The 23,216-nt window shown below is 44.5% G+C and overlaps 1 protein-coding gene across 2 annotated transcripts; it reads left to right on the forward strand.

Annotated features, from left to right (window-relative positions):
- The first annotated feature begins 5,355 nt into the window (after positions 1-5,355).
- On the forward strand, positions 5,356-16,536 carry LOC115637176 (C-type lectin domain family 4 member A-like). Of its 2 annotated transcripts, XM_030538162.1 has the most exons (6): positions 5,356-5,668; positions 11,925-12,059; positions 14,421-14,519; positions 15,058-15,209; positions 15,460-15,593; positions 15,939-16,536. In XM_030538162.1, exons 1-6 carry the CDS (start codon positions 5,596-5,598, stop codon positions 16,087-16,089), a joined length of 744 nt encoding a protein of 247 aa, XP_030394022.1. In that variant the 5' UTR covers positions 5,356-5,595; the 3' UTR covers positions 16,090-16,536. The 2 variants fall into 2 exon arrangements, with proteins under 2 accessions (XP_030394022.1, XP_030394032.1); XM_030538172.1 differs by lacking the exon at positions 11,925-12,059.
- The last annotated feature ends 6,680 nt before the right edge of the window (positions 16,537-23,216 follow it).

Consider the following 23,216-nt stretch of genomic DNA (forward strand, 5'->3'; position numbering starts at 1 on the left):
GCAGAAGTAGTCTTGCAATATCAGTTGGCAGTTCCCAAGGGGGTTTCTGTGAACCAACTTGTCACAACTTGTACATATTGTCAGCAGTAAGCATAATGCTGGTAACATGGATGTGAAGTCACAATAGGCAGAAACAATGAAAGAAGGTTTAAAAAGTTTTGTAGCAACTGGACATCTAATTTACTGAATGCCAGTGAAAATGAGGTAAGATCAGAGACTGAAATAGGGGGAAAGAACAAGTTAAAATTAGTTCCACAAGTTAGATGTCTTCAAGGCAGCAGGGCCTGATGAAATACATCCTAGAATACTCAAGGAGCTGACTGAGGAGATATCTGAGCCATTAGCGATTATCTTTGAAAAGTCATGGGAGATGCGAGAGATTCTAGAGGACAGAAAAAGGGGGAAATATGATGCCAATCTATGAAAAGGGGAATAAAGACAACCTCAGGAATTACAAACCCATCAGCTTAACTTCAGTACCAGGAAAGATAATGCAGAAAATAATTAAGCAATTAATTTGCAAACATCTAGAAGATAATAAGGTGATAAGTAGCAGTCAGCATGAATTTGTCAAGAACAAATTGTGTCAAACCAACCTAATAGCTTTCTTTGACAGGGTAACAAGCCATGTGGATGGAGGTCAAGTGAAAGCAGCATATCTTGACTTTACTAAGGCATTGTCTACACTAGCACTTTTTTCAGCACTTTTTGTCCATCAGGGATGTGGACAGCGCTATGTTGGCAGGAGACTCCCCTGCTGATGGAGCGGCTACACAGGAGACCTTACAGTGGTGCAGCTAATCAGTACAGCTGTGCTGCTGTAAGGTCCATAGTACGGACAGAGCCGAAGGTTTTTGATACTATCTCACATGATCTTCTCAGAAACAAGCTAGGGAAATGTAACCTAGATGGAGCTACTATAAGGTGGGTGAAAAATTGGTTGGAAAAATGTTTCTTGAGAGTAGTTATTAGCGGTTCACAGTCAAGTTGGAAGGGCATATTCAAGTGGGATCCCAGAGGGATCAGTTCTGGGTCTGGTTCTGTTCAATATCTTCATCAATGATTTAGATGGCATAGGAAGTACACTTTTACAGTTTGCCAATGATGACAAGCTGCAGGGGTTGCAAGTTCTTTGGAGGATAGGATCAAAATACAAAATGATCTGGGCAAACTGGAGAAATGGTCAGAAGGACGAATGCAAAGTATGCCATTTAGGAAAGAACAATCAGTTGCACATATACAAAATGGGAAATGACTGCCTAGGAAGGAGTACTGCAGAAAGGGATCTGGGAGTCATCATGGATCACAAGCTAAATATGTCACACGGCTGTCAGTGTCACACGGCTGAAAAAACAACAACCTGCAAACATCATTCTAGGCTGTATTATCAGGAGTGTTGTAAGCCAGACACAAGTAAAAAATCTTCTGCTCTACTCTGTGCTGATAAAGCCGCAGCTGGCGTATTGTGTCCAGTTCTGGGTGCCACTTTTCAGGAAAGATGTGAACAAATTAGAGAAAAGCCAGAGAAGAGCAATAAAAATGTTTAAAGGTCTAGCAAACATGGCCTACGAGGGAAGATTAAACAAATTCAATTTTTCAGTATGGAGAAGAGAGGACTGAGAGGGGACATGATAACAATTTTCAAGTACATAAAAGGTTGTTACAAGGAGGAGGGAGAAAAGTTGTTCTCGTTAATTTCTGAGGATAGGACAAGAGGACTTAAATGGGTATAAATTGCAGCAAGGGTACTATAGGTTGGACATTAGGGAAAACTTCCTAACTTCCAGAGTGGTTAAAAACTGGAATAAATTGCCTAGGGAGGTCGTGAAATCTCCATCACTGGAGATTTGTTTTTTTAAGAGCAGGTTAGACAGACACATGACGGGGATGATCTAGATAATGCTTGGTCGTGCCTTCAGTGCAGGGGACTGGACTAGACCTCTTGAGACCATTGTGTAAAACATGGGTAGCAGCAACTTCATATACTGTTGTCTGGTCTATGAGCAGCACCTGTAGCATCCCCAGGGCATACAGGGACACCCCCGAGCAGATTTAATTTCATTATAGGTGCCCATTTGCCTCTCCCTGGTATCCTTCTGTACCTAGTCAGTGCTGGCCAAGAGAGGAACAGACTGTCTCTGTTGGGTGGTGGTCACAATTATATTGAGAATGTTACAGAGAGAACAAGGAACCAAATTCTACAAAGGAGAGATGGGCTTGAACCAAATCCCTAGAGACTTTAAGGGGACGTAGTATCTGAAATCTGGAACTGGACCCAAATTTTGTGTCTCATGCTTGTCTCTACTGACGAACACTTAGAAACCCCACAAACATTGAGAATTACTATTGCTATTACTATAGCTATAGCCACATCATCAGGGGCTCATTCACCTGCACATCTACCAATGTGATATATGCCTTCATGTGCCAGCAATGCCCCTCTGCCATTTACATTGGCAAAACTGGACAGTTTCTGCCAAAAGAATAAATGGACACAAATCAGACATCAAAAATTGTAACATTCAAATACCAGTAGGAGAACACTTCAATCTCCCTGGAAACTCAATTACAGACTTAAAAGTGGTCATTCTTCAACAAAAAACCCTTCAAAAACAGACTTCAATGAGAAACTGCTGAGCTGAAATTAATTTGCAAACTTGACACCATTAAATTAGGCCTGAATAAACACTGGGAGTGGCTGGATCACTACAAAAAGTAATTTTCCCTCTATTGATACTCACCCCTTCTTGTCAACTGTTGGGAATGGGCCACATCCACCCTGATTGAATTGGCCTCATTAGCACTGACCCCACACTTTCTAAGGCAACTCTCATCTTTTCATGTGCTGTATATTTATAGCTGCCCACTGTATTTTTCTCTCCATGCATCTAATGGAGTGGATTATAGCCCATGAAAGCTTATGCTCAAATACATTTCTTAGTCTTTAAGGTGCCACAAGGAGTCCTCGTTGTTATTGCTATTAACAATCACATTTATTGCTGTAAATTTACGAGGCACTTTACTAATAGACAAGCTTCCTACCCTGAAGATCTTACAACCTAACATTCATGTTCACTGCCTGCAACAGCATGCGATCTAAGTTAGACAAGACAAAACAAGCAAGGCAAAGAACCCTGTCATTCAGCAATGGAAGCCTGTGGAGCAATCACTCAGGAGGAGAAGCCAGGGAGGATTGAAGTGGATTTTAAGGAGAGAGGTCACTTAATAAATTAGGACAGAGAGAAAATTGCACACATCAGGAGCAGCATGAGAGAAGACAAAAAAGCTGAGAGTGGGGGGAAGGAAACAAAAGGAGCAGTAAGGAGACAGGTTTGAGAGGATCAGCAGGAAGACCAGGGGTACTATAGAGAGGAAATGCAGGCTGGCCCATATTCTTTGTACAGTATTTAGAAATTGGTCTGTGGGTCTCCATGCAAAGCTTCAGGGCCTTGTGCACAACACTAAGATCCAGCAGGGTTATGTAGATGTATTCAGTGCTGAAAAGGACATTTGCAAGCGGATTTTGCAGCTCTGCCCTCAGATTTGCCAACCTCAGCTGCCTTGACAGGGACCTGCGTGGGGTCCTTTCTTGCCTGCTTCAGGAAATGAGTCACAGAAGCCAGACGTGCATGCACAGTTGGAGTGACTGACTGTACTGTCACTGAGGCTCAGATGTACTGTACTCATTTGAAGAGTTTGGTTTTGCTCACTCAGCTCATACCAGGTGAACACTGGGAGGTTCCATGGCATGCTCAAACACTGCTGCCAGTACTGTGGGGGTGCCTAAGGGACCCTGGACTGACCATAGCTAGTACATTGCTTTCAGAGAGCAGTAGAAATATCCACCTATGCTGTTGCAGTGTTGTCTCTCAGAGTCAGGCCTCTCTAGATGACTTAGATGAGTGATTAGAAGATAAGGGGCTGGATGCTGCTCTAGTGCTCATCAATAATTACTTTGGTCATGATGACCCCATGGTCAGTGACAACAAAATGGCCATCAGCTGCCCATCTTCTAGCCACATTCCCAGGATTCCCTGCAGAATGTCCTGGAGTGTGTAGATTGGTGTGGGGAGGGGCCCCTATGAGCAGGACTGGCAGTAGGTATACAACTGGCAGAGCCACAGGAAGATGGGAAGAAGGACACAGCAAATATCTAACCAGCAGCATCACTCTGTGGGTAACTGCTCCAGTGGACTGTCTGTCAAAGACTGATAAGGATGACTTTTGTTTTATTTTACTTGGTAACTTATTTTGTTCTGTCTATTATTACTTGGAATCACTTAAATCCTACTTTTGATACTTAATAAAATCACTTTTGCTTATTAATTAATCCAGAGTAAGTAATTAATACCTGGGGGAGCAAACAGCTGTGCATATCTCTCTATCAGTGTTATAGAGGGCGGACAATTTATGAGTTTACCCTGTATAAGCTTTATTCAGAGAAAAATGGATTTATCTGGGGCTTAGGCTCTCTGAAAGACTGAATACTGGGTGCTGGGAAAGTCTCTGTTAACTAAGAAGCCCCTGAGCTGAGTGGATCTCAGTTTCAGTGAACTGTGGGGTGTGTGTGGCCCAACCAGCCCCTGAGCTGAATGGATCTCAGTTTCAGTGAACTGTGGGGTGTGTGGCCCAACCTCTTGGTCTGTGCTGTAGTTGACTGGAATGTCTTACTCAGCAAGACACAAGTGGAGGGAAGAATTCTCTGGCGGGGAGGTTGTTTTCAATGGCATCCCAGCACATCTAGTGCCAGTCTCGAGGGAATTTCTGTGACCGAACCTGTCACACCCAGCTCCTGCAGTCAAGTGGCTATGTGATAATTTTAGCCTTCATTCTTAAACAAAAAGTAATTTTTCTAGCCCTCATGGCTATGGAGAAAGCTTCAAAATATCACACACACACACACACACACACACACACACACACACACACACACACACACACACACACACAGTGTACCCTAAAGGCTCAAAAAGCAGAAGGCAAATAAAAAGAACATCACATCTATTATTTTTACATTAACTCATAATTTTAAAGCCTAACTCATGATTTTTGAACATTTGAGGTTGGCAAGACTGTCCACTTCTCTAGTGGAGCGTCCTTGTTTGGTGACGATGGTTTTGAGTGTGTTAAGGTGTGTATCCTGCGTTTTCCCCTCAGAAAATATTCTGCGGTATCTGAGCACCTAGCTGCAGAACACCACCACTGCATAAAGACAGAAAATGAAACCCTACTGGCTGGGAAATGACTGACTGTGTATGTTTATTAGCAGTGGGGGATGCAACTTCTCTCTTAGCCACTAGGTTCCTGTTTTTCGTTTAATATAAACCCATGAGGAGAAAAGCCCAGGCTGATTTTCTGAGTGAAGTTGTCCAAGAGTTGTCTGGGATATATCTCCATCTCCAGCACCTCCCAGCTCATCTTAAGGGCTTTCCTCTTCCTGTCTCTCCTCTTCTGACAAGTGGGAGAAGGGGTGGCAGACACTCCAGATAGAAAGGACTCCATGACTGGCCTGTGGCTCTAGGGAATTAAAAGATCAATTCTAAATACAATAACAATATAAATATATAAAGAAGAGGGGTCGGCAACAATCTCCAAATGGCATCAGAGGTTACTTACGCTGAAGTAAAGTTCAAGAATGCGCCGCCACCAACACCTGCAGAGACCAAAGGTAAACTACAGACTATTTAGGGGAATGGGCTATGGAGACTTTCACTTTTGCAGCACTGTTTCCCATCTAGCCCTAGGCTAGGGGCAGAGTCTGGCTCAGGGGAATCAGGAAGTTGCTTGTTAGAGCCTTTCTCCTGTAGGCCACTGGCTGCCATCTGATCCTTAGATAATGGTGGTATAGATGAGATTTTTGCCAATACCTGGGCAGTGACAAGGGAAATTTCTAGGGTATAGGGGATCAAGAAAAAAGTTATAGATCTGGCCCTTTTTTTAGGTTGGATATTAGGAAAAACTTTTTCACTAGGAGAGTGGTGAAGCACTGGAATGGGGTACGTAAGGAGATGGTGGAATCTCCTTCCTTAGAGGTTTTTAAGATCAGGCTTGACAAAGCCCTGGCTGGGATGATTTAGTTGGGAATTAGTCCTGCTTTGAGCAGGGGATTGGACTAGATGACCTCCTAAGGTCCCTTCCAACCCTGATATTCTATGATTCTATGAAAGAGATATAGGGAAGGAAATCTCCAGAGGAGATGCACTGAGGGCATTAGAGGTTAGGGCATTTCAGAACTCCGCCTGAATATCCACATAGACACAAAGGGCTGAGATACAGAGAGGGGGATCTCTAAGGACACAGCCGGGGTGTGTGTGGCTGGAACAGCTCAGAGCAAGGTTATAATGTGAAGGATAATGGATGGGGTCATACCAGCAATACAATTAGGAGACCCCACAAGGAGGACATATGGTATTGACGTCTGTACCCACCAAGATGTTGGTAGCTAAAAGATTCAGGGGCCCAGGGAACAATACGTTGCCTAGAAGAGGGGCAGCAACAGCAACTAAACATACTGTTGTCAGGCCTTTTCCAGAGTATGGACAGGACCTGCAGTATCTCAGGGGTAGGCAGGGAGGAGAACCCAGAGCAGAGATTTCATGATGGCTGCCTGTCCTCTGTACCCTCATGAAAGCCAGCACTTACTGAAGGGGCAAGTAATCTGCCTGGATTGAGTGCAGAATTGAATTAGGTGAATAACTCAGGGGTTTTTTGATTCACTGGCAGATCTGAAAAAAAAATCAGTTTGGGTCAAACTGAATCCAAACTTTTTTGAAATTTTCAGCAAATTGTAAAAGTCGACAGAAGTCCCTATCAGGTTGAGCTAAATGTTTTGTTTCTGGGCATTTTTTAAAGGGCTACGGGGATAAAACAGGTGGAGTTGGTGGTGCCCCCTCCTTCAGCCTAGTTAGGGCACTCACCTGACAGATGGGAAACCCAGATTCAATTTCCCGTTCTACAACAGGCATTTGAACCTTGGTTATATCCCCTCATGATTACCCTAACCACTAAGCTGTAGAGTCATTTTCTCAGTCTGGTCTAATGATTGTATTTTTCACAAAGAGGAAAAGTTTCTGCAGGAGAGACTGAAAGAACTCTATCTCTAGAATATACGATAGCCCCATTGTGAGGGCACTTCCCTGGCAAGGGGAAGCCTTAAGTCCCTGTCATAAGTACTAGTTAGTTCTTTATATAAACTGGAACAGTTTCAACAGGGGTAAGTGAGACACCCATCCCTGACTAGCCGGATGGTTAGGAGAGGGAGGGGCTGGTTTCAACTCCCTGTTCTCAAACAGCATGTCAGATATGGGTCTTCCATGTCCCAGGGTGAGTGCCCTAACCACTGATCCAAAGGTTATAAGGGGGCACTTCCTCTTCTGGCTGTTCTGTGAATGGTACCTAAGTCCCCTTCTGAATCTAGCTCCCTGACTATATATATATATATATATATATATATATATATATATATATATATATATATATATATATATATATATATATATATATATTAAGATAATCAATAATTTTTGTTAGACTGAAACTGCATTTTTTTTGTGAATAAACTGTCATCCAAAAATTTTTGCCCAGCTCTAGAGAAGGAAACAAAGGCTGAGTAGAAGAGATGGGCCTGACCAAATCCCTGGAGACTTTAAGTATCTGAGATCTGAAACTGGATCCAGTTTTGTGCCTCATGCCTAACTCTGCTGAAAAGTAACTAACATTTAATGATCAAAAAGATTGAAAATTGTTATTGCTATTAACAAATGTTGTATATAATGATGTAAATTTACTAGGCACTTTACAAGCATAAGAGATGTTCCCTGCCCCAATGGCCTACAGCCTAACTGGCCTGGTCACTGCTCTGAACACTGTACAGATGAAGACAAAACAAACAGCAATGTAAGGAAGAATACTTCAGAAGCAGCAACATGTAGCACGATCATAAAGGAGGAAAAGTTAGGAGGGGTTTCTAGAGGAAGACAGAGGAACCTGATGTGGACTGAAAACAATCCATAAGTCAGGGGCTGCATGGGAGAAAGCACAATGCTGAGTGTGGAAGAAGGACATATAGGGAGCTGTGAGATGACAAGGTTGTGAGGATTAGCAGGAATAGAAGGGGGGTAAAATATAGGGAAGACATGCAGGCTGGTCCATATTTATTTGGATACAGAAATTGCTCTGCCCTGTGGGTCTCCATCCCAAGCTGCAAGACCATATTCACAACCCCACGATGTGGCAGGATTATACAGATGTATTCAGTGCTGTCAAGGACATTCACAAGCTGACTTTTCAGATCTGCCCTCAGATTTGCCAATCTCAGCTGCCTTGACAGAGACCTGCTTGGGATCCTTCCCTGCCTTCTTCAGGAAATGAATCACAGAAGCCAAACGCGCAGGCACAGTTGGGGTGACTGACTCAGTAACACTGTGCTGTTACTGAGGCTTGGATATACTGTACTCAGATATTCCTCCTGCCCTCACTCGTCCTCCTGTTAATATTCCCCCATGTCCTGTTCAAAAGGCATTTGATGAGTCTGCTCTTGCAGATGAACATTGGGAGGTTCCAGGGCATGCTCAAAGACTGCTGCCAGTTATGTGGGAGTTGCCTAAGGGACCCTGGACTGGCCATAGCTAGTACATTACTTTCAGAGAGCAATAGAAATATCCACCAATGCTCCATGCTGTTGCATTGTTGTCTCTCACAGAGTCGGAGCCTCTCTAGATGACTCGGGTGAGTGATTAGAAGATAAGGGGTGTGACTAAAGTGCTGACTGCTGCTATAGTGCTCATGGATAATTACTTTGGTCATGTTGACCCCATGGTCAGTGAGAACAAAGCTGAACATAGGCTGCCTGTGTTCTAGCCACATTCCCAGGATTCTCTGCAGAGTGTCCCGGTGTGTGGAGAGTGGTATAGGGAGGGCCTCCCATGAGCAGGGCTGGTACTAGACAGACAACTGGCAGAGCCACTGGAAGATGGGGAGAAGGAGTCCAGCAAATAACAACCCAGCAGCTCCACTGCAATGCCAACTGCTCCAGGGAACTGTCAAAGACTGATGGGGGTGAGTTTCATGCTGCCTAGCTATCCATGGTGCATCCTTGAGAAGCTTGGAAACTCCTAAATTGGACAATGTGCTGGAGGGGGTTCTCAGGAGCTGCATATTAAAATGTCAGCGCCAGAGGGATGGGAAGATTGGGGTGTTTTCCCTGTCTCTGATGGAAAAGTTTTGCTTCCTTTTTGGCTACTGCCGAGCCAGCCACTCAGATACTGTGATAGATATGAAGGTAGGTAGATCCTGCTAAAGGTGACTTATCCAAAGGGTTCATAAAAATGCATCGGAACAGTCCCTTTTTACCTTTGGAATGGGGCAGAAGGGAGTTGAGTCAGGGATTTAAAAATCTCCCAGAGGATGAGGCCTCCTGATCTCCCCTGAAAAGATCATGCATAGATACAACCACACACCCCCAGTAAACGAGCACAGTGTAACAGCTAGTGGGAACTGAGGAGAAAATGTTTTGTTTTGTTTTCCTCAAAAAATGAAAGCAGACACTACCCGTGAACATTTTGTTTTGTCAAAAACCCAATATTCCATTTAAAAAACAAACGTTTCAATGGACAATTTTCAACCAACCTCAGTAACTATCGGTGTACTCATTGTGTATTTTAGAAATGATATATACACTTTCCCAGCAGAGTGCACTATCAAAAGCCTTGCTTCTGACTGTTACCCTGTCTGCTGCTGCTACTGGGTGACTTGAGAATTACAAACTGAACAAGGGAGGAAAAAAATGAATCTCTCTAGACCTAAACTTAAACTATTACATCCTCTCAAGGGATCTTCACCAGGTATTAGCACTCCAGCTACTTTACTCTTCTCCTGCAATAAGTGTTGCTGTCCCTAGTCCCCTCCCTTATTCTCCATGCTCCTGTGTTCCTGCAGTGCTCTTTACTGGGACCTGGAGCAGCCAGTCCCTCAGTGAATGTTTCCCTCTCCTTCCCTCTGTGCATGACCCATTCCCCTCCCTCCTCTGTCACATCCCTGGTACCCGTGGTGTCCCTCGCGGTAGGGAAGAGATGGGGTTCAGCTGTATTGTATCTAGAAAGGATTCTTTTGTGAGGCAGCTGGACACAGATAGACCATCCTGTGGTTCTCTATGATTCTCAAGCTCCCAGACTGTCTAATGATGCTGGGCTGCTTAGTGTCCATAAATTCTGCTCTGGAGTGAGTAGTGGTGCAAGGGGCAGCTGACTACACTAGCATGACTAGCCCCTCAGGTGTCTCCATTGCACTTCTTCCTCACAGTCATCCCCACTCTCCTCATTTCACCTGCTGGTGCACCACCTATCCCACCCCAACCACTGGGTCCAAACACACGTGAAGGAAATAGAAGTTAGAACAATAAAACATTCTCTGGGGAGTGTGGAATGCTCTGGGAATGCCCTAGAAAAAGCTTCACTTAGAGCTAAGCTTCACTTAGCTTCACTTCATACGAGATCATAATAATAACTAGCTCTTAAACAGCGCTCTTTACTTAGACCTTAAAGTGCTACATGAAGTTTGGCAGCTGTGGGCATACTCTGGTGAGACATGAAGAGCTCCCTCAAACACGTAACTCCATAGAATCATAGATTAGGGTTGAAGGAAACCTCAGGAGGTCATCTAGTTCAAAACCCTGCTCCAAGCAGGGCCAACCCCAACTAAATCATCCCAGCCAGGGCTTCGTCAAGCCGGGCCTTAAAGACCTCTAAGGATGGAGATTCCACCGCCTCCCTAGGTAACCCATTCAGTGCTTCACCACCCTCCTAGAGAAATAGCTTTTCCTAATATCCAACCTAGACCTTCCACACTGCAACTTGAGACCATTGCTCCTTGTTCTGTCATCTGCCACCACTGAAAACAGCTGAGCTACATCCTCTTTGGAACCCCACTTCAGGTAGTTGAAGGCTGCTATCAAATCCTCCCCTAATCTTCTCTTCTGCAGACTAAATAAACCCAGTTCCCCCAGCCTCTACTCATAAGTCAAGTGCCCCAGCCCCTAATCATTTTTGGTGCCCTCCGCTGGACTCTATCCAATTTCTCCACATCCTTTCTGTAGTGGAGGGCCCAAAACTGGATGCAATACTCACCAGTGCCAAATAGAGGAGAATAATCACTTCCCAGGATCTGCTGGCAATGCTCCTACTTATACAGCCCAAAATACTGTTAGCCTTCTTGGCAACAAGGGCACACCATTGACTCATATACCACTTCTGGTCCACTATAATTCCCAGGTCTTTTTTCTGCAGAACTGCCGCTTAACTAGTGGGTCCCCATCCTGTAGCAATGCATGGGATTCTTCTGTCCTAAGTGCAGGACTCTGCACTTATCCTTGTTGAACCTCAGCAGATTTCTTGTAGCCCAATCCTCCAATTTGTCTAGGTCACTCTGGACCCTATCCCTACTCTCCAGTGTATCTAACTCTCCCCCCATCTTAGTGCCATCCATGAACTTGCTCAGGGTGCAATCCATCCCATCATCCAGATCATTAATGAGGATGTTGAACAAAACCGGCCCCAGAACAGACCCCTGGGGTACTCTGCTTGATACTGGCTGCCAACTAGACATTGAGCCGTTGATCACTACCCATTGAGCCCAATGATCTAGCCAGTTTTATATCCACCATGCCCCTCAAAAACTTAATTTCAGTCCCGAATACCTGTGATTGGCATATTTGCTCACTATAGGGGCTGGAGTTGGGGAGTTTGGCTTGGAATTTGAGCTTCATCAAAGGGGTCTTCACCCAGAGTTCTAATTTGGTCCTGTCACTAAGAACATTTAAACTCTTGACTAAGGGTTGATATTTGGTCTCTGCATGAAGTTTTTCATTCAGCTGCTCACACCTAGCAGGCAGGGCTACCGTCAGCAGAACTGACTGTTTTGGGGACTAGGGGGGTCTTTGCCTTTAGCACCTCCAGAGAAGAGCACGCCACAGAGTGCACCCCAGAAACCCACCTGGCAATTCCTGCGGTTGGTCTCAGCACTGTTGCTGTTGCTGTGTGTCTCTCTCCTCATTGCCCTCATTGGTAAGTATATAATGGCTGATTATCCAAGAGGGAGAGGAATTGTTTGAGGAGGATGCCTGAGAGAGGAGATCTGGGAATAAAGGGGATAAAATTAAGCAAAGAGGGAAATATCCTGCTGGATAATCAGGAAACAATTCCCAGCAGAGGTGTTTGTTAGACTGTGGAAGAGTCTTCTTGAAGACAGAGTGGGAGCCCAAACATTTGGGCCTGGAGAAAGCCCTGATGAATATATTGTTGGGAGCAGTCCTTGTTTGGCTGGCAAAGGGGGAAGGGTGAGTGGATGAACAAGATTAGAAATGGGCAGCAAGCAATACGGTCACTTGAGAAAAGTATGTCTGCGATATGAGGGAAGGATTTAGCAGTGGGAGGAGGTGGGTGGTAAATGTCCAGAGGATGAGGGATGTTAACTTGCAATGATAGGGTGTGAGATGCTCAGAAGGATCAGTGGAAAATATCTAGCACTGTACCTGGGCACCAGTTCTAATCCAACTCTATGTCATGTAGACTGGATGAGTTGAGGGATCAGGGAATGGGGTTGTGAGCCTTTCCCTTCCCTTCTAGAGCATCAGTTCTAATCCAGCTCCAACTACTGGGGTCCAGGTGAACCAAACGGATTGGAGGAGGAATACACAGCCTTTCAGCTCCAGGACACTGGTTCCAATTTGGCTCCAGTTCAGGCAGACTGGATGGCTCAGGGGGAATGAGATACAGAACCTATTGCATCTGGGGCACCAGTTCCTAGAAGTAATTTCTAATTTCTTATAATTTTTTTTACTTATAATCCAAATAGCTTTAAACATGTCTAGGGCACTTGTCCTCATTGAGGACATCATCCTCATTACTAGTCCTGCAAGGTGCTGTGCACCATCAGCTCACTGACTTCAACAGGAATTGGGGGTGCGCAGCACATCAGAGGATACGGTCACATACCTATGGAGAGATCAACTATTCTATTTTTAAGCTTCAACTTTTGTTTTAAATGGAATGTGTCTTTCTGCTCACTGAGACAGCTCAAATAACTCCAAACTACCATAACATTTGGGCTATAACTAACCATAAGACATTTCTGCTGTAACCTGCAGACTGCTGCTTCTCCATTAGATCACTCAATGCATTTCTTAAGCTGCTTCACCTTCCATACACTCCTTTCAACTAGCATCACTTCAAGAAGTGGAAATCAGGTGTCTAAGTAAATTAGTAACCCATATCAGGCTTAGTCATAAAGTTAGCAAAAAAAGTATCTTATTTATCAAGAACAAAAACAAATATAATCTAACATGGAATTGAAAGCATTAAAGAAAAAGTTTTATGCACAGAAACCACTCATCTTACCTTGTCTGTGTAAGTCTGTCTTGAGCTTCTTAATTATTTACAGATATACAGGCAGATTATGCTGTGACCTGTCCGTGTCTGGTGTCACTGCTCAGCACCAATCTCTGTTGTTGGGTTACTGGGAGGGCTTGTGGAGGAATCTCTCTCCTCCAGAGCCCACCACAATCTACCTATGAAGGGAGCTTCTGAGACACACCAAACTGAGCTCCCTTCAGCCTCTTCAGGTTCCCTCCTCAGGTTCAATCCTTCCTGAGTTAGCCCAGCTCTCCAGGCAAGTCTAGCCAGACCTTCAATCTCCCCCACACACCCTCCAACTCATGGTTCCTTTTACAGCCCTGTCACCATTCCCAGATGTCTCTCTCTTGACCCACTCTCCAACATCACCTTGTCCAACTCCCAAGAAGCTCCACACACCCCGGTTATATCACCAGCCTTGGCAGTTCTTTCACAGGGAGCTGTGGGGAAAAGCAAGAGATTTCGCTGTGCTCTAATCTCTTTAACTCTAGGGGCAGAGTTGCTTCCCGGCAAATAGGCATTGGTGTGTGGGCTCAGAGTTCTGAAAGAGGCATTTGCTCGAATGCTGTTTCTGACCACACCAGTTTCAGGAGTCGTGTCAATAAATAAGTTACAGCAAGAAAATACCCAGGCTCCACTGATTTTCTGATATCTGCTATTGTTTGGATGAGGGGTACCAGTATTAATAACCTGTTGCCTAGCCACATTCATCCTCATCTTTCCCCTTTGGGGTCAGACACTCTTCTTGCCATACTGACCAAGATGGGTTGTCTTATTCTAGTCAATCAATATAACTGGTGCCTACCACCAGAAGAGATATGAAGATAACTGAGCTGCCCTATTGTCCCAGGAGAGGTGGTTGTTGGCACTTGTGACAATAATGGACGCTTATAAAGGGTCAGCCACATTGGGACTGTCCATGGCCAGAAGATGAAGAAATAGGGTTGCACCCAAGCGGGGGAGAAAGAGGGTATAGTTGGATCCATTCTCCTTTTTTCCTCTCTTGTTTTCCAGTCACTCTACTCAAGGGAAATGGAGGCTGTGAAGAGCACAAGGCCCTGCCCCAGAGTTCTGCAGAGTGGCGTTGTGTCCTGGGGAGAGCTGAGGTGAAAGGTCAGTGACACTGAAAGAGAGAGAGGGAGGGAGAGATTAACCCAGCTCTGGATTAACAGGGGGACGGAGGGACTGATGTACGGGGGAGAGGATGGGAACAAAATGAAGTCTGTACAGATTGACTGAGTGAGGGCTAAGAGGAGAAATAGCAACTTTCTACAAGTCCAGGCAGGGTGTGAACAACGAGAGGGAGGGGCTAGCTGAGTGTGTTCACAGGAGGAAGGGATAAAGGGAAGCCAAAGAAGCTCATTTCAGGATGGGGATGAGGAAACATTCCCTATCTCTGAGGGCCTATTAGACCATTGACAAGTCTCCCCAGGGAAAGAGGTTGAACATTAACTGAGTCATTTTGCTTTTTCTAGATGTCAGCTAACACATGTTAATCTACACTGGGTTTATTGACTGTCTGAGCTAACATGTTCTAACAGCACATCAGCTAGCCTAGTCTGGACAAAGTCTCAGAACTGGAGAAGTCAAAGCCCAATGGAATAAACTCATTATTACGAGTTCTTCTCCTTGACTTTCTCTTCCCTCACAGGGCAAGTCTGGACATGCTGTCCCATGGGCTGGAAGCACTTCCAGTCCAGCTGCTACTACTTCTCTAGAGACATCATGAACTGGGGTGACAGTGAGACAAACTGCACAGGGATGGGCTCCCACTTGGTGGTGATCAACAGAGGAAATGAGCAGGTAACTCTCTGAGGATTAGACTCTTTGGGGAGCCGAGCATTCAGACCTTTAGAAAATCCCCTCTGCCTCTGGAATTTGGGGTCTATTGAAGGTGAGCTGGGAATTCAGTCTCCCTATTCATTCAATCTTGGGATTTCCCAGCCATCATCTTCTCTCTCTCGAGTGCACACACGTGTGCTCCAGGGACTCCTGCCCACTACTGTCAGCTCAATGACTGAATGTGGGCAATTAATTTGTAATTTTTATTCAGGATTTCATTTTCAATTGGACAAAGAAAACTCTTACATTCATCTCAGATGAGAGTTACTATATCGGTCTGACAGATCAGGCAGAGGAAGGCCAGTGGCACTGGGTGGATCAGACTCCATATAATGAGACTGCAGCGTGAGTATCTCCTGTGATGGAGACCAGTTACTGTCTCCTCCTTAGTCCCGCAGGTTAACATACAGTGTAATGGACGTGCAAAGGGGTGAGGGTTGCAGGAAGGACAAAGGAGCTTTGGCCATACTGTAGCTACAAGTGCTTCTTGTCTAGTAAAGAGCAAATTTGTTGGGGGAACATGAGCAGATTCTATAAATCCCTTTCAAGGAAACAGTGTACAGCCTGGTAGGAGAATCTTTCGGGTTAACTAAAGGGTTTAATTTGCCCCCTTCTTTCATCCGCACCTGTTAGAAGTTGTTCAACACTTGAAACTCATACCAATATGTATCTCACACATGTTTCTTACAGATTCTGGAGACAAAATGAACCTAGTAATGGCAACATGGAGAACTGTGCTGTCATGCATATAGAGACAAAGGCAAATAGGAAGAATTGGAATGATATTCCGTGTTCCACTAAAGTATATAGAATTTGTGAAACTGCTGCAACAAGTTTTTGAGGCAAGAAACCCCATCCAGGATGTGAAGCCAGAAAGAGAGAGAAGAGAGCCCATCCCTGGCTAGAGGCAGCTGAGAAAGAGATCTGATTGGAGGGTTTGGTTCAGATGTGGGACTTGTGCTGTAATTATGGAGTGGGAGGTTATTGTGTTCAATGGTTCAAACTCACCCATACGCACAAAATAATTTTGAAAAAAAAAAAGGTAAAATGTTCAGAAGTAGAAAAGAGGTAATTTTCAGCAGAACTCTGTTTATGATGTCACAAAGGTGGACTATGCCAGCACTCAACATTTCTAGAGGACCTGGGTTGCTAAGGGCAGGGCCCAGCGGCTTTGGCCTTGAAAGAGTTGAAGAGAGTTACTATTCACGGTTAACCCACTCAGTGCTTGTCATAAACAGATAGTAGGAGTTAACAGAACAAAAGTACTTTATATCTCTTTTGACTGTAAAGGGTTAACAAGTTCAGTGAATCTGGCTGTCACCTGACCAGAGGACCAATCAGGGGACAGGATACTTTCAAATCTTGAGGGAGGGAAGTTTTGGTGTGTGCTGTTAGAATTGTTTTTCTCTCTGGGTTCTGAGAGTGACCAGATATGCAACCAGGTTTCTCTCCAATCTCTCTGATACAGGCTCTTATATGTCCAGAATAGTGAGTACTAGGTAGATAAGGCGAGTTAGGCTTATGTCTGTTTTCTTTATTTGCAAATGTGTATTTGGCTGGAAGGACTTCAAATCTGTATTTTGCTGAAAAGATTTTAATTTGTACTTGTATACTTAGGCTGGGAGGGTATTCCCAGTGTCTAAAGCTGAAAGACCCTGTAACATATTCCATCTCAAATTTACAAAGATAATTTTTACTGTTTTTTCTTTCTTTAATTAAAAGCTTGTCTTGTTTAAGAACCTGATTGTTTTTTTTTATTCTAGTGAGACCCCAGGGGACTGGGTCTGGATCCACCAGGTAATTGGTGGGGAGAAAGGAGGGAAGGGTGAGGGAAAGGTTAATTTTCTCTCTGTGTTAGGATTACTTTCTCTCTCAGGGAGAGTCTGGGAGGGGGAGAGAGAAGGAGGGGGGAAGGTGGATTTTCCTCTCGGTTTTAAGATTCAAGGAGTTTGAATCACAGTGATCTTCCAGGGTAACCCAGGGAGGGGAAGCCTGGGAGAGGCAACGGTGAGGGAAAGCGTTTACTTTCCTTGTGTTAAGATCCAGAGGGACTGGGTCTTGGGGATCCCGGGCCAGGTTTTGGGGGGACCAGAGTGTACCAGGCACTGGAATTCCTGGTTGGTGGCAGCGCTACAAGTACTAAGCTGGTAATTAAGCTTAGAGGAATTCATGCTGGTACCCCATCTTTTGGACGCTAAGGTTCAGAATGGGGAATTATACCATGACAGTGCTGCTAAAGTTAATAACATCTCTTGTAAAGTCATCGCTTCCAGGGTGCTAACGTGTCAGTCCCTGTGGAGGTCAGTGCTGTAAATAGGGAGTCTCTCATCCTGTCCCTGCAGTCCTTGCAACTGTGGTTTCAAATGGGTGTTTCAGTTTTCAGGATAACGATGCATAAACCAAAGCCAAACTTCAGAGCTGCTGCTGTTTCATTCTCACTGGGAACAATGGGAAAGGGATACATTTTATAATTGTTACATGAAAAGACCTTTGTGCGACTGCAGGTCAGCAGAATTTAAGCCCAGAAGTAAGATGTCTCTATGCCACAAATCCAGCTGCATCCAGTCTCGTTGTCCTATAACCCAGTTCCAACATAGTTCTGTTCTGAGGCTTTAACCATGTTCCTGAATCATGGTAATGTTTTGGACTACCCAAAGCTTTAGGTCTAGCTAAGGACACAGTTAAGATCCCATTGACATGCAAGAGCAGAACTGTCCTTAAACTGTGGTGGGAGACAACCATGTTGTAAACAGGTCCCCCAAGGTAGCTGTAGTTAATGCAGATGAGACCTGAGAAATGAACTGAATAGTTATTGTTCTCGATAACTCTTTGTGAAAAAGATGTGGCTGCATGAACAGGCCAGCAGCACAAATCTCTGTAGAGCTGCAGACTGGGACATTTGTGATTCATAATTCATATTAACAATTCTAAATAATTACCTTGGGGGATGTCTTCACTGCAGAGTTTACCTGGGTGTGAGAAGCCAGGTCTGGGACACCAGGTTAGCCAAGCCCAGTGTGAGCATATATACTGCTAAGCCACACTCTAGTCATAGCCACATCCACACTGGTGCTGCACTAATGCAGGCTAGGTGCTAGGATTTCTGTAGGCATATCCCATGGTTCTTAGCACTACACTGAGCTGCAGTACTCTATCAATGGTTTTGCAGTGTATTGTAGAAGAAGTTGTCTGTCCTTCCCTGGCTTCTGTGAAACAGAGTTCTTAGCTTACCAACTCAGGAAACTAAAATGCTTCTGACTCTGCAAGCTCTTCACTGCTGTATGCAGCCTCTGTCCCTCCCGATAGCAAGCTACGGATTCAGCTCATAACAATGACCTGGTCCAGCTGTTGGCATTAACAAAACTTTTATTTTGGGAACAGGAGATGAATGCAAGGCATGAGACATGGTGGAGGGCATATCAGCAGTGGCTCATCACCCTGAGAAAGTGGCTATGTGCCTTGATGAGGAGATCATGCAGGCGGTGTGCCTGCATAGTGGAGTGAAGACAGCTGATGCAGGTTTTAATAGCTGTGGCATCAAGCACAGAATGGTAGGACTACATGGTCATGCAAACCTGCGATGCACAGCAGGGATTCCAGAACTTTCAGTGGAGGAAGGCCATTGTCCTGGAACTGTGTGAGGAGCTTGCCCTGACATTTCAGTACCTGGACAACCAGATGAGAGAGGACTTCATGGGTGCAAAAGCAGGCTGCTATTACTAGTTGGATATCCCAGAGGGCTACAGTTTGGTGGCTAATCAATCCATTTGCTATTAGCAAGTCAACTGTTGGTGCTATGGTGCAGGAGGTTTGTGTGGTTTAGCCATGGATGGTGATGGCTGCTACTGTCCCCAAAACAAGACCTAGCTTTAAGAGAATGGGTTCCGTGAATTGTGCTGGGGCTATTGATGGCTCATATGATCACTGTTTACCCCTACCAGGTGCACATGAATATGTCAGCTGGCAAGGATACTACTTGCTCATTATGCAGGCCTCGGTTGACCGTAAAGGGATGGCCAAGGATGCTAACATGGGAGGAACTGGCAGAGTGCATGATGTCAGGGTATCCAAAATCTCACATTTACCTGGTTGGACAAGAAGGGACTTCATTTTCTCCCAGTAATATGAATAGTAATGGTGTCTGGGCCTACTCATATTTCAGGGGACCCAGATTATCCTTCACGGTCCTGGCTCATGAAGCCCTACCCGGATGTGAGAACACCTAGCAGAAGAAAGTTTAGTTACACACAGAGCAGTTTCAGGATGATGGTGAAATGCGCATTTGGTGAAATAAGGCAAGATGGCACTGCTTACAAGCTGTGTAGGGGCTAGTTTGTGTAATGCCATTTATGTTAACAGGGCATGCTGGACACTGCACAACATAAGTGAGAAGGAGGAGAACTTTCTCCCGAGTGGGTTGAAGATAGTACTGGTTTAGAGGCCCAGTACAGGCATCGGGAGAACATAAAAACAACGAGGAGTCCGGTGGCACCTTAAAGACTAACAGATTTATTTGGGCATAAGCTTTTGTGGGTAAAAAACCCACTTCATCAGATGAATGGAGTAAAAATTATAGATACAGGCATAAATATATATTGGCACATGAAGAGACAGGAGTTAACTTACAAGTGGAGAACCAGTGTTGACTGGGCCAATTCAGTCAGGGTTGATGTGGTCTATGCCCAATAATTGATGAGGAGATGTCAATACCAAGAAAGGGAAAATAGCTTTTGTAGTGAGCCAGCCACTCCCTAGTCAAGCCCAAATTGCAGGTGTTAAGTTTGCAAATGAATTGTAGCCCTGCAGTTTTTCTTTGAAGTGTGTTTTTGCCACAGGGCTCCTCATTGTTTTTGGGGATACAGACTAACCCAGCTACCCCTCTTGATACCCGGAGAGCATGTCTCTGATAAGTGGTGCTAGGTCTAGGAGTGTATGGGTGGTAAGGGATGCCCTGTTTTCCCCTACAAATGCTGGAGGTGGGCAAATAGGAGTCATGTGTCCAGTACAACTATTATAAGTGGATCTGTTGTTCATCTGACTATAGTAATAGCTTTGGTTTGAACTTCCTATCTCTTTCCCAAGCACTCACCCACAGGTGTATTGTGCAACCAAACATTTTATTAAACAACAACACAGGCAGCCCAGCAGTCACTATCTCAGAAGTGAGAATTTTAAGAAAAGTGCAGAAAACAAACTGATACCACTTCCGATCAGTGTGCTAGAGAAGTCACCAGTGCAACTATCTTTCCCCTGTGGATGTATGGGGGAGAATGACTAGGATACATATCAGCAGGCACATTCCCGGGCCAGGAGTGCATTGATTGGCTCATTCCCCAATCAGAAATCTCCAGCAGTAGCATGAAGGGGAGACCATTGTAGGTGACTGGACTAGGGCAAAAGTAGATGTTGAGGTTTGGGCAGGCTGCCTGCTGTCCATCAGGCTAATCAGCTGCTCAAAACAGGTCTCTCTGCTGCTGTTGGTCCAGCTTCCTAGTTGCTATGACATGCTTGATGAACTCTCCCCCTCTTAGTCCAGCATCTTCCTCTGCATTTCCAGGAGCTGCTCCAACCAGCAGGCAAAGTTCTTCTGTGGGTCCTTGACCACCTTCCTTCCCCTCACCCCTCTGTTCAAGCTCCTCGCTCTCAGCGGACTCTCAGGTATGACTGGACCTTGGTGTGAGGATGAAGCACTGCTGCATTTTTACCTGTCTTACTCTGGGGTTTTGAAAGTTGTTTTACTTGGTGTAATCTGCTGAAGCTTGAAAACTACATTAATGAATTGTGCCTAGAAGCAGGACTTGAATTGGACTCTAAGAGACATCATTCCTTCCCCACGAAAGGGAGATGGCTGTTCTGATCTGCAGTGGAGAAGAAGAGAAACATGATTGCCCTGGGCAGAGAACTGAGACAAGACTCATCTCTATTGTTGTTTGGCTGCAGGAGGATGACATCTAGTCCTTGGCTTCACTTGAGGTTAAATTTACAGTCAGCACAGGTCACTTGTATATATTGTTAGCACTAAGCATAATTCTGGTAACAGGGATGTGGAATCGCAATAGGCAAAAACAATGAAAGAAGGTTTAAAAAGTTTTGTAGCAACTGGACATCTAACTTACTGAATGCTAGTGAAAATCAGGTAAGATCAGAGACTGAAATAAGAGGAAAAGAACAAGTTAAAACTTCCATAAGTTAGATGTCTTCAAGGCAGCAGGGCCTGATTAAAGACATCTTAGAATACTCAAGGAGCTAACTGAGGAGATATCTGAGCCATTAGCAATTATCTTTGAAAAGTCATGGAAGATGGAGAGATTCTAGAGGACAGAAAAAGGGGGAAATATAGTGCCAATCTATAAAAAGGAGAATAAAGACAACCCCCTCAGCTTAACTTCAGTACCAGGAAAGATAATGCAGCAAATAATTATACCATTAATTTGCAAACATCTAGAAGATAATAAGGTGATAAGTAACAGTCAGCATGCATTTGTCAAGAACAAATTGTGTCAAACCAACCTAATAGCTTTCTTCGTCAGGGTAACAAGCCTTGTGGATGGGGGTGGGGTGAAAGCGGTATATCTTGACTTTAAGGCTTTGTCTACACTAGCACTGTTTTCAGCAAAATGTTTGCCCGTCAGGGATGTGGACAGAGCTATGTTGGTAGAAGACTCTCCTGCTGATGAAGTGGCTACACAGCTAATCACTACAGCTGTGCTGCTGTAAGGTCCATAGTATCAAAAGCCTTTGACTGTCTATTACTGTTTCACATGATCTTCTCAGAAACAAGCTAGGGAAATGTAAACTAGATGGAGCTACTATAAGGTGGGTAAAAAACTTGTTGGAAAATGATTCCCAGAGAGTAGTTATCAGTGGTTCATAGTCCAGCTGGAAGAGCATAACGAATGGGGTCCTGCAGGTATCAGTTCTGGGTCTGTTCAATATCCTCATCAATGACTTAGATGGCAAACTGTATAAGTGTACTTTCTATGCTGATGATGCTGAGCTGGGGGGTTTAAAGTGCTTTGGAGGATAGAATCAAAATTATCAGGATTAAATTCAGTAAGGACAAATGCAAAGTACTCCATTTAGGAAAGAACAATCAGTTGCACACATACAAAATGGGAAATGACTGCCTAGGAAGGAGTACTGCAGAAAGGGATCTGGGTTTCATTGTGGATCACAAGCTAAATATGAGTTGATGTCACACTGCTGGAAAAAAAATCCTGCAAACATCATTCTGGGCTGTATTATCAGGAGTGTTGTAAGCCAGACACAAGTAGAAAATCTTCTGTTCTACTCTGTGCTGATAAAGTCTCAGCTGGAGTATTGTGTCCAGTTCTGGGTGCCACTTTTCAGGAAAGATGTGAACAAATTAGAGAAAAGCCAGAGAAGAGCAACAAAAATGATTAAAGGTTTAGAAAACATGGTTTATGAGGGAAGATTGAAAAATTGGGTTTGTTTACTCTGGAGAAGTGAAGACTGAGAGGGGACATAACAGTTTTCAAGTACATAAAAGGTTGCTATGAGGAGGAGGGAGAAAAGTTGTTCTCGTTAGAATCGTAGGGTTAGAAGGGACCTCAGGAGGTCATCTAGTCTAACCCCCTGCTCAAAGCAGAACTAATCCCCAGATTTTTACCCCAGTTGCCCAAATGGCTCCCTCTAGGATTGAGCTCACAAGCCTGGGTTTAGCAGACCAAAGTGCAAACCACTGAGCTATCCCTCCACCCTGATTAGACAAGAGGACTTTAAATTGCAGCAAGGGTGCTTTAGGTTGGACAATAGGGAAAACTTCCTAACTGTCAGGGTGGTTAAGCACTGGAATAAATTGCATAAGGAGATTGTGGAATCGCCATCACTGGAGTTTTTTTTATTTGTTTGGTTTGTTTTTAAAGAGCAGTTTAGACAGACATGTGACGGATGGTGTAGACCAGGGTTCTCAAACTAGGGGTTGGGACCCCTTGGGGGTCAGGAGGT

The sequence above is a fragment of the Gopherus evgoodei genome, chromosome 1 (assembly GCF_007399415.2).
Source record: "Gopherus evgoodei ecotype Sinaloan lineage chromosome 1, rGopEvg1_v1.p, whole genome shotgun sequence".
Classification (NCBI taxonomy): Eukaryota; Metazoa; Chordata; order Testudines; family Testudinidae; genus Gopherus; species Gopherus evgoodei.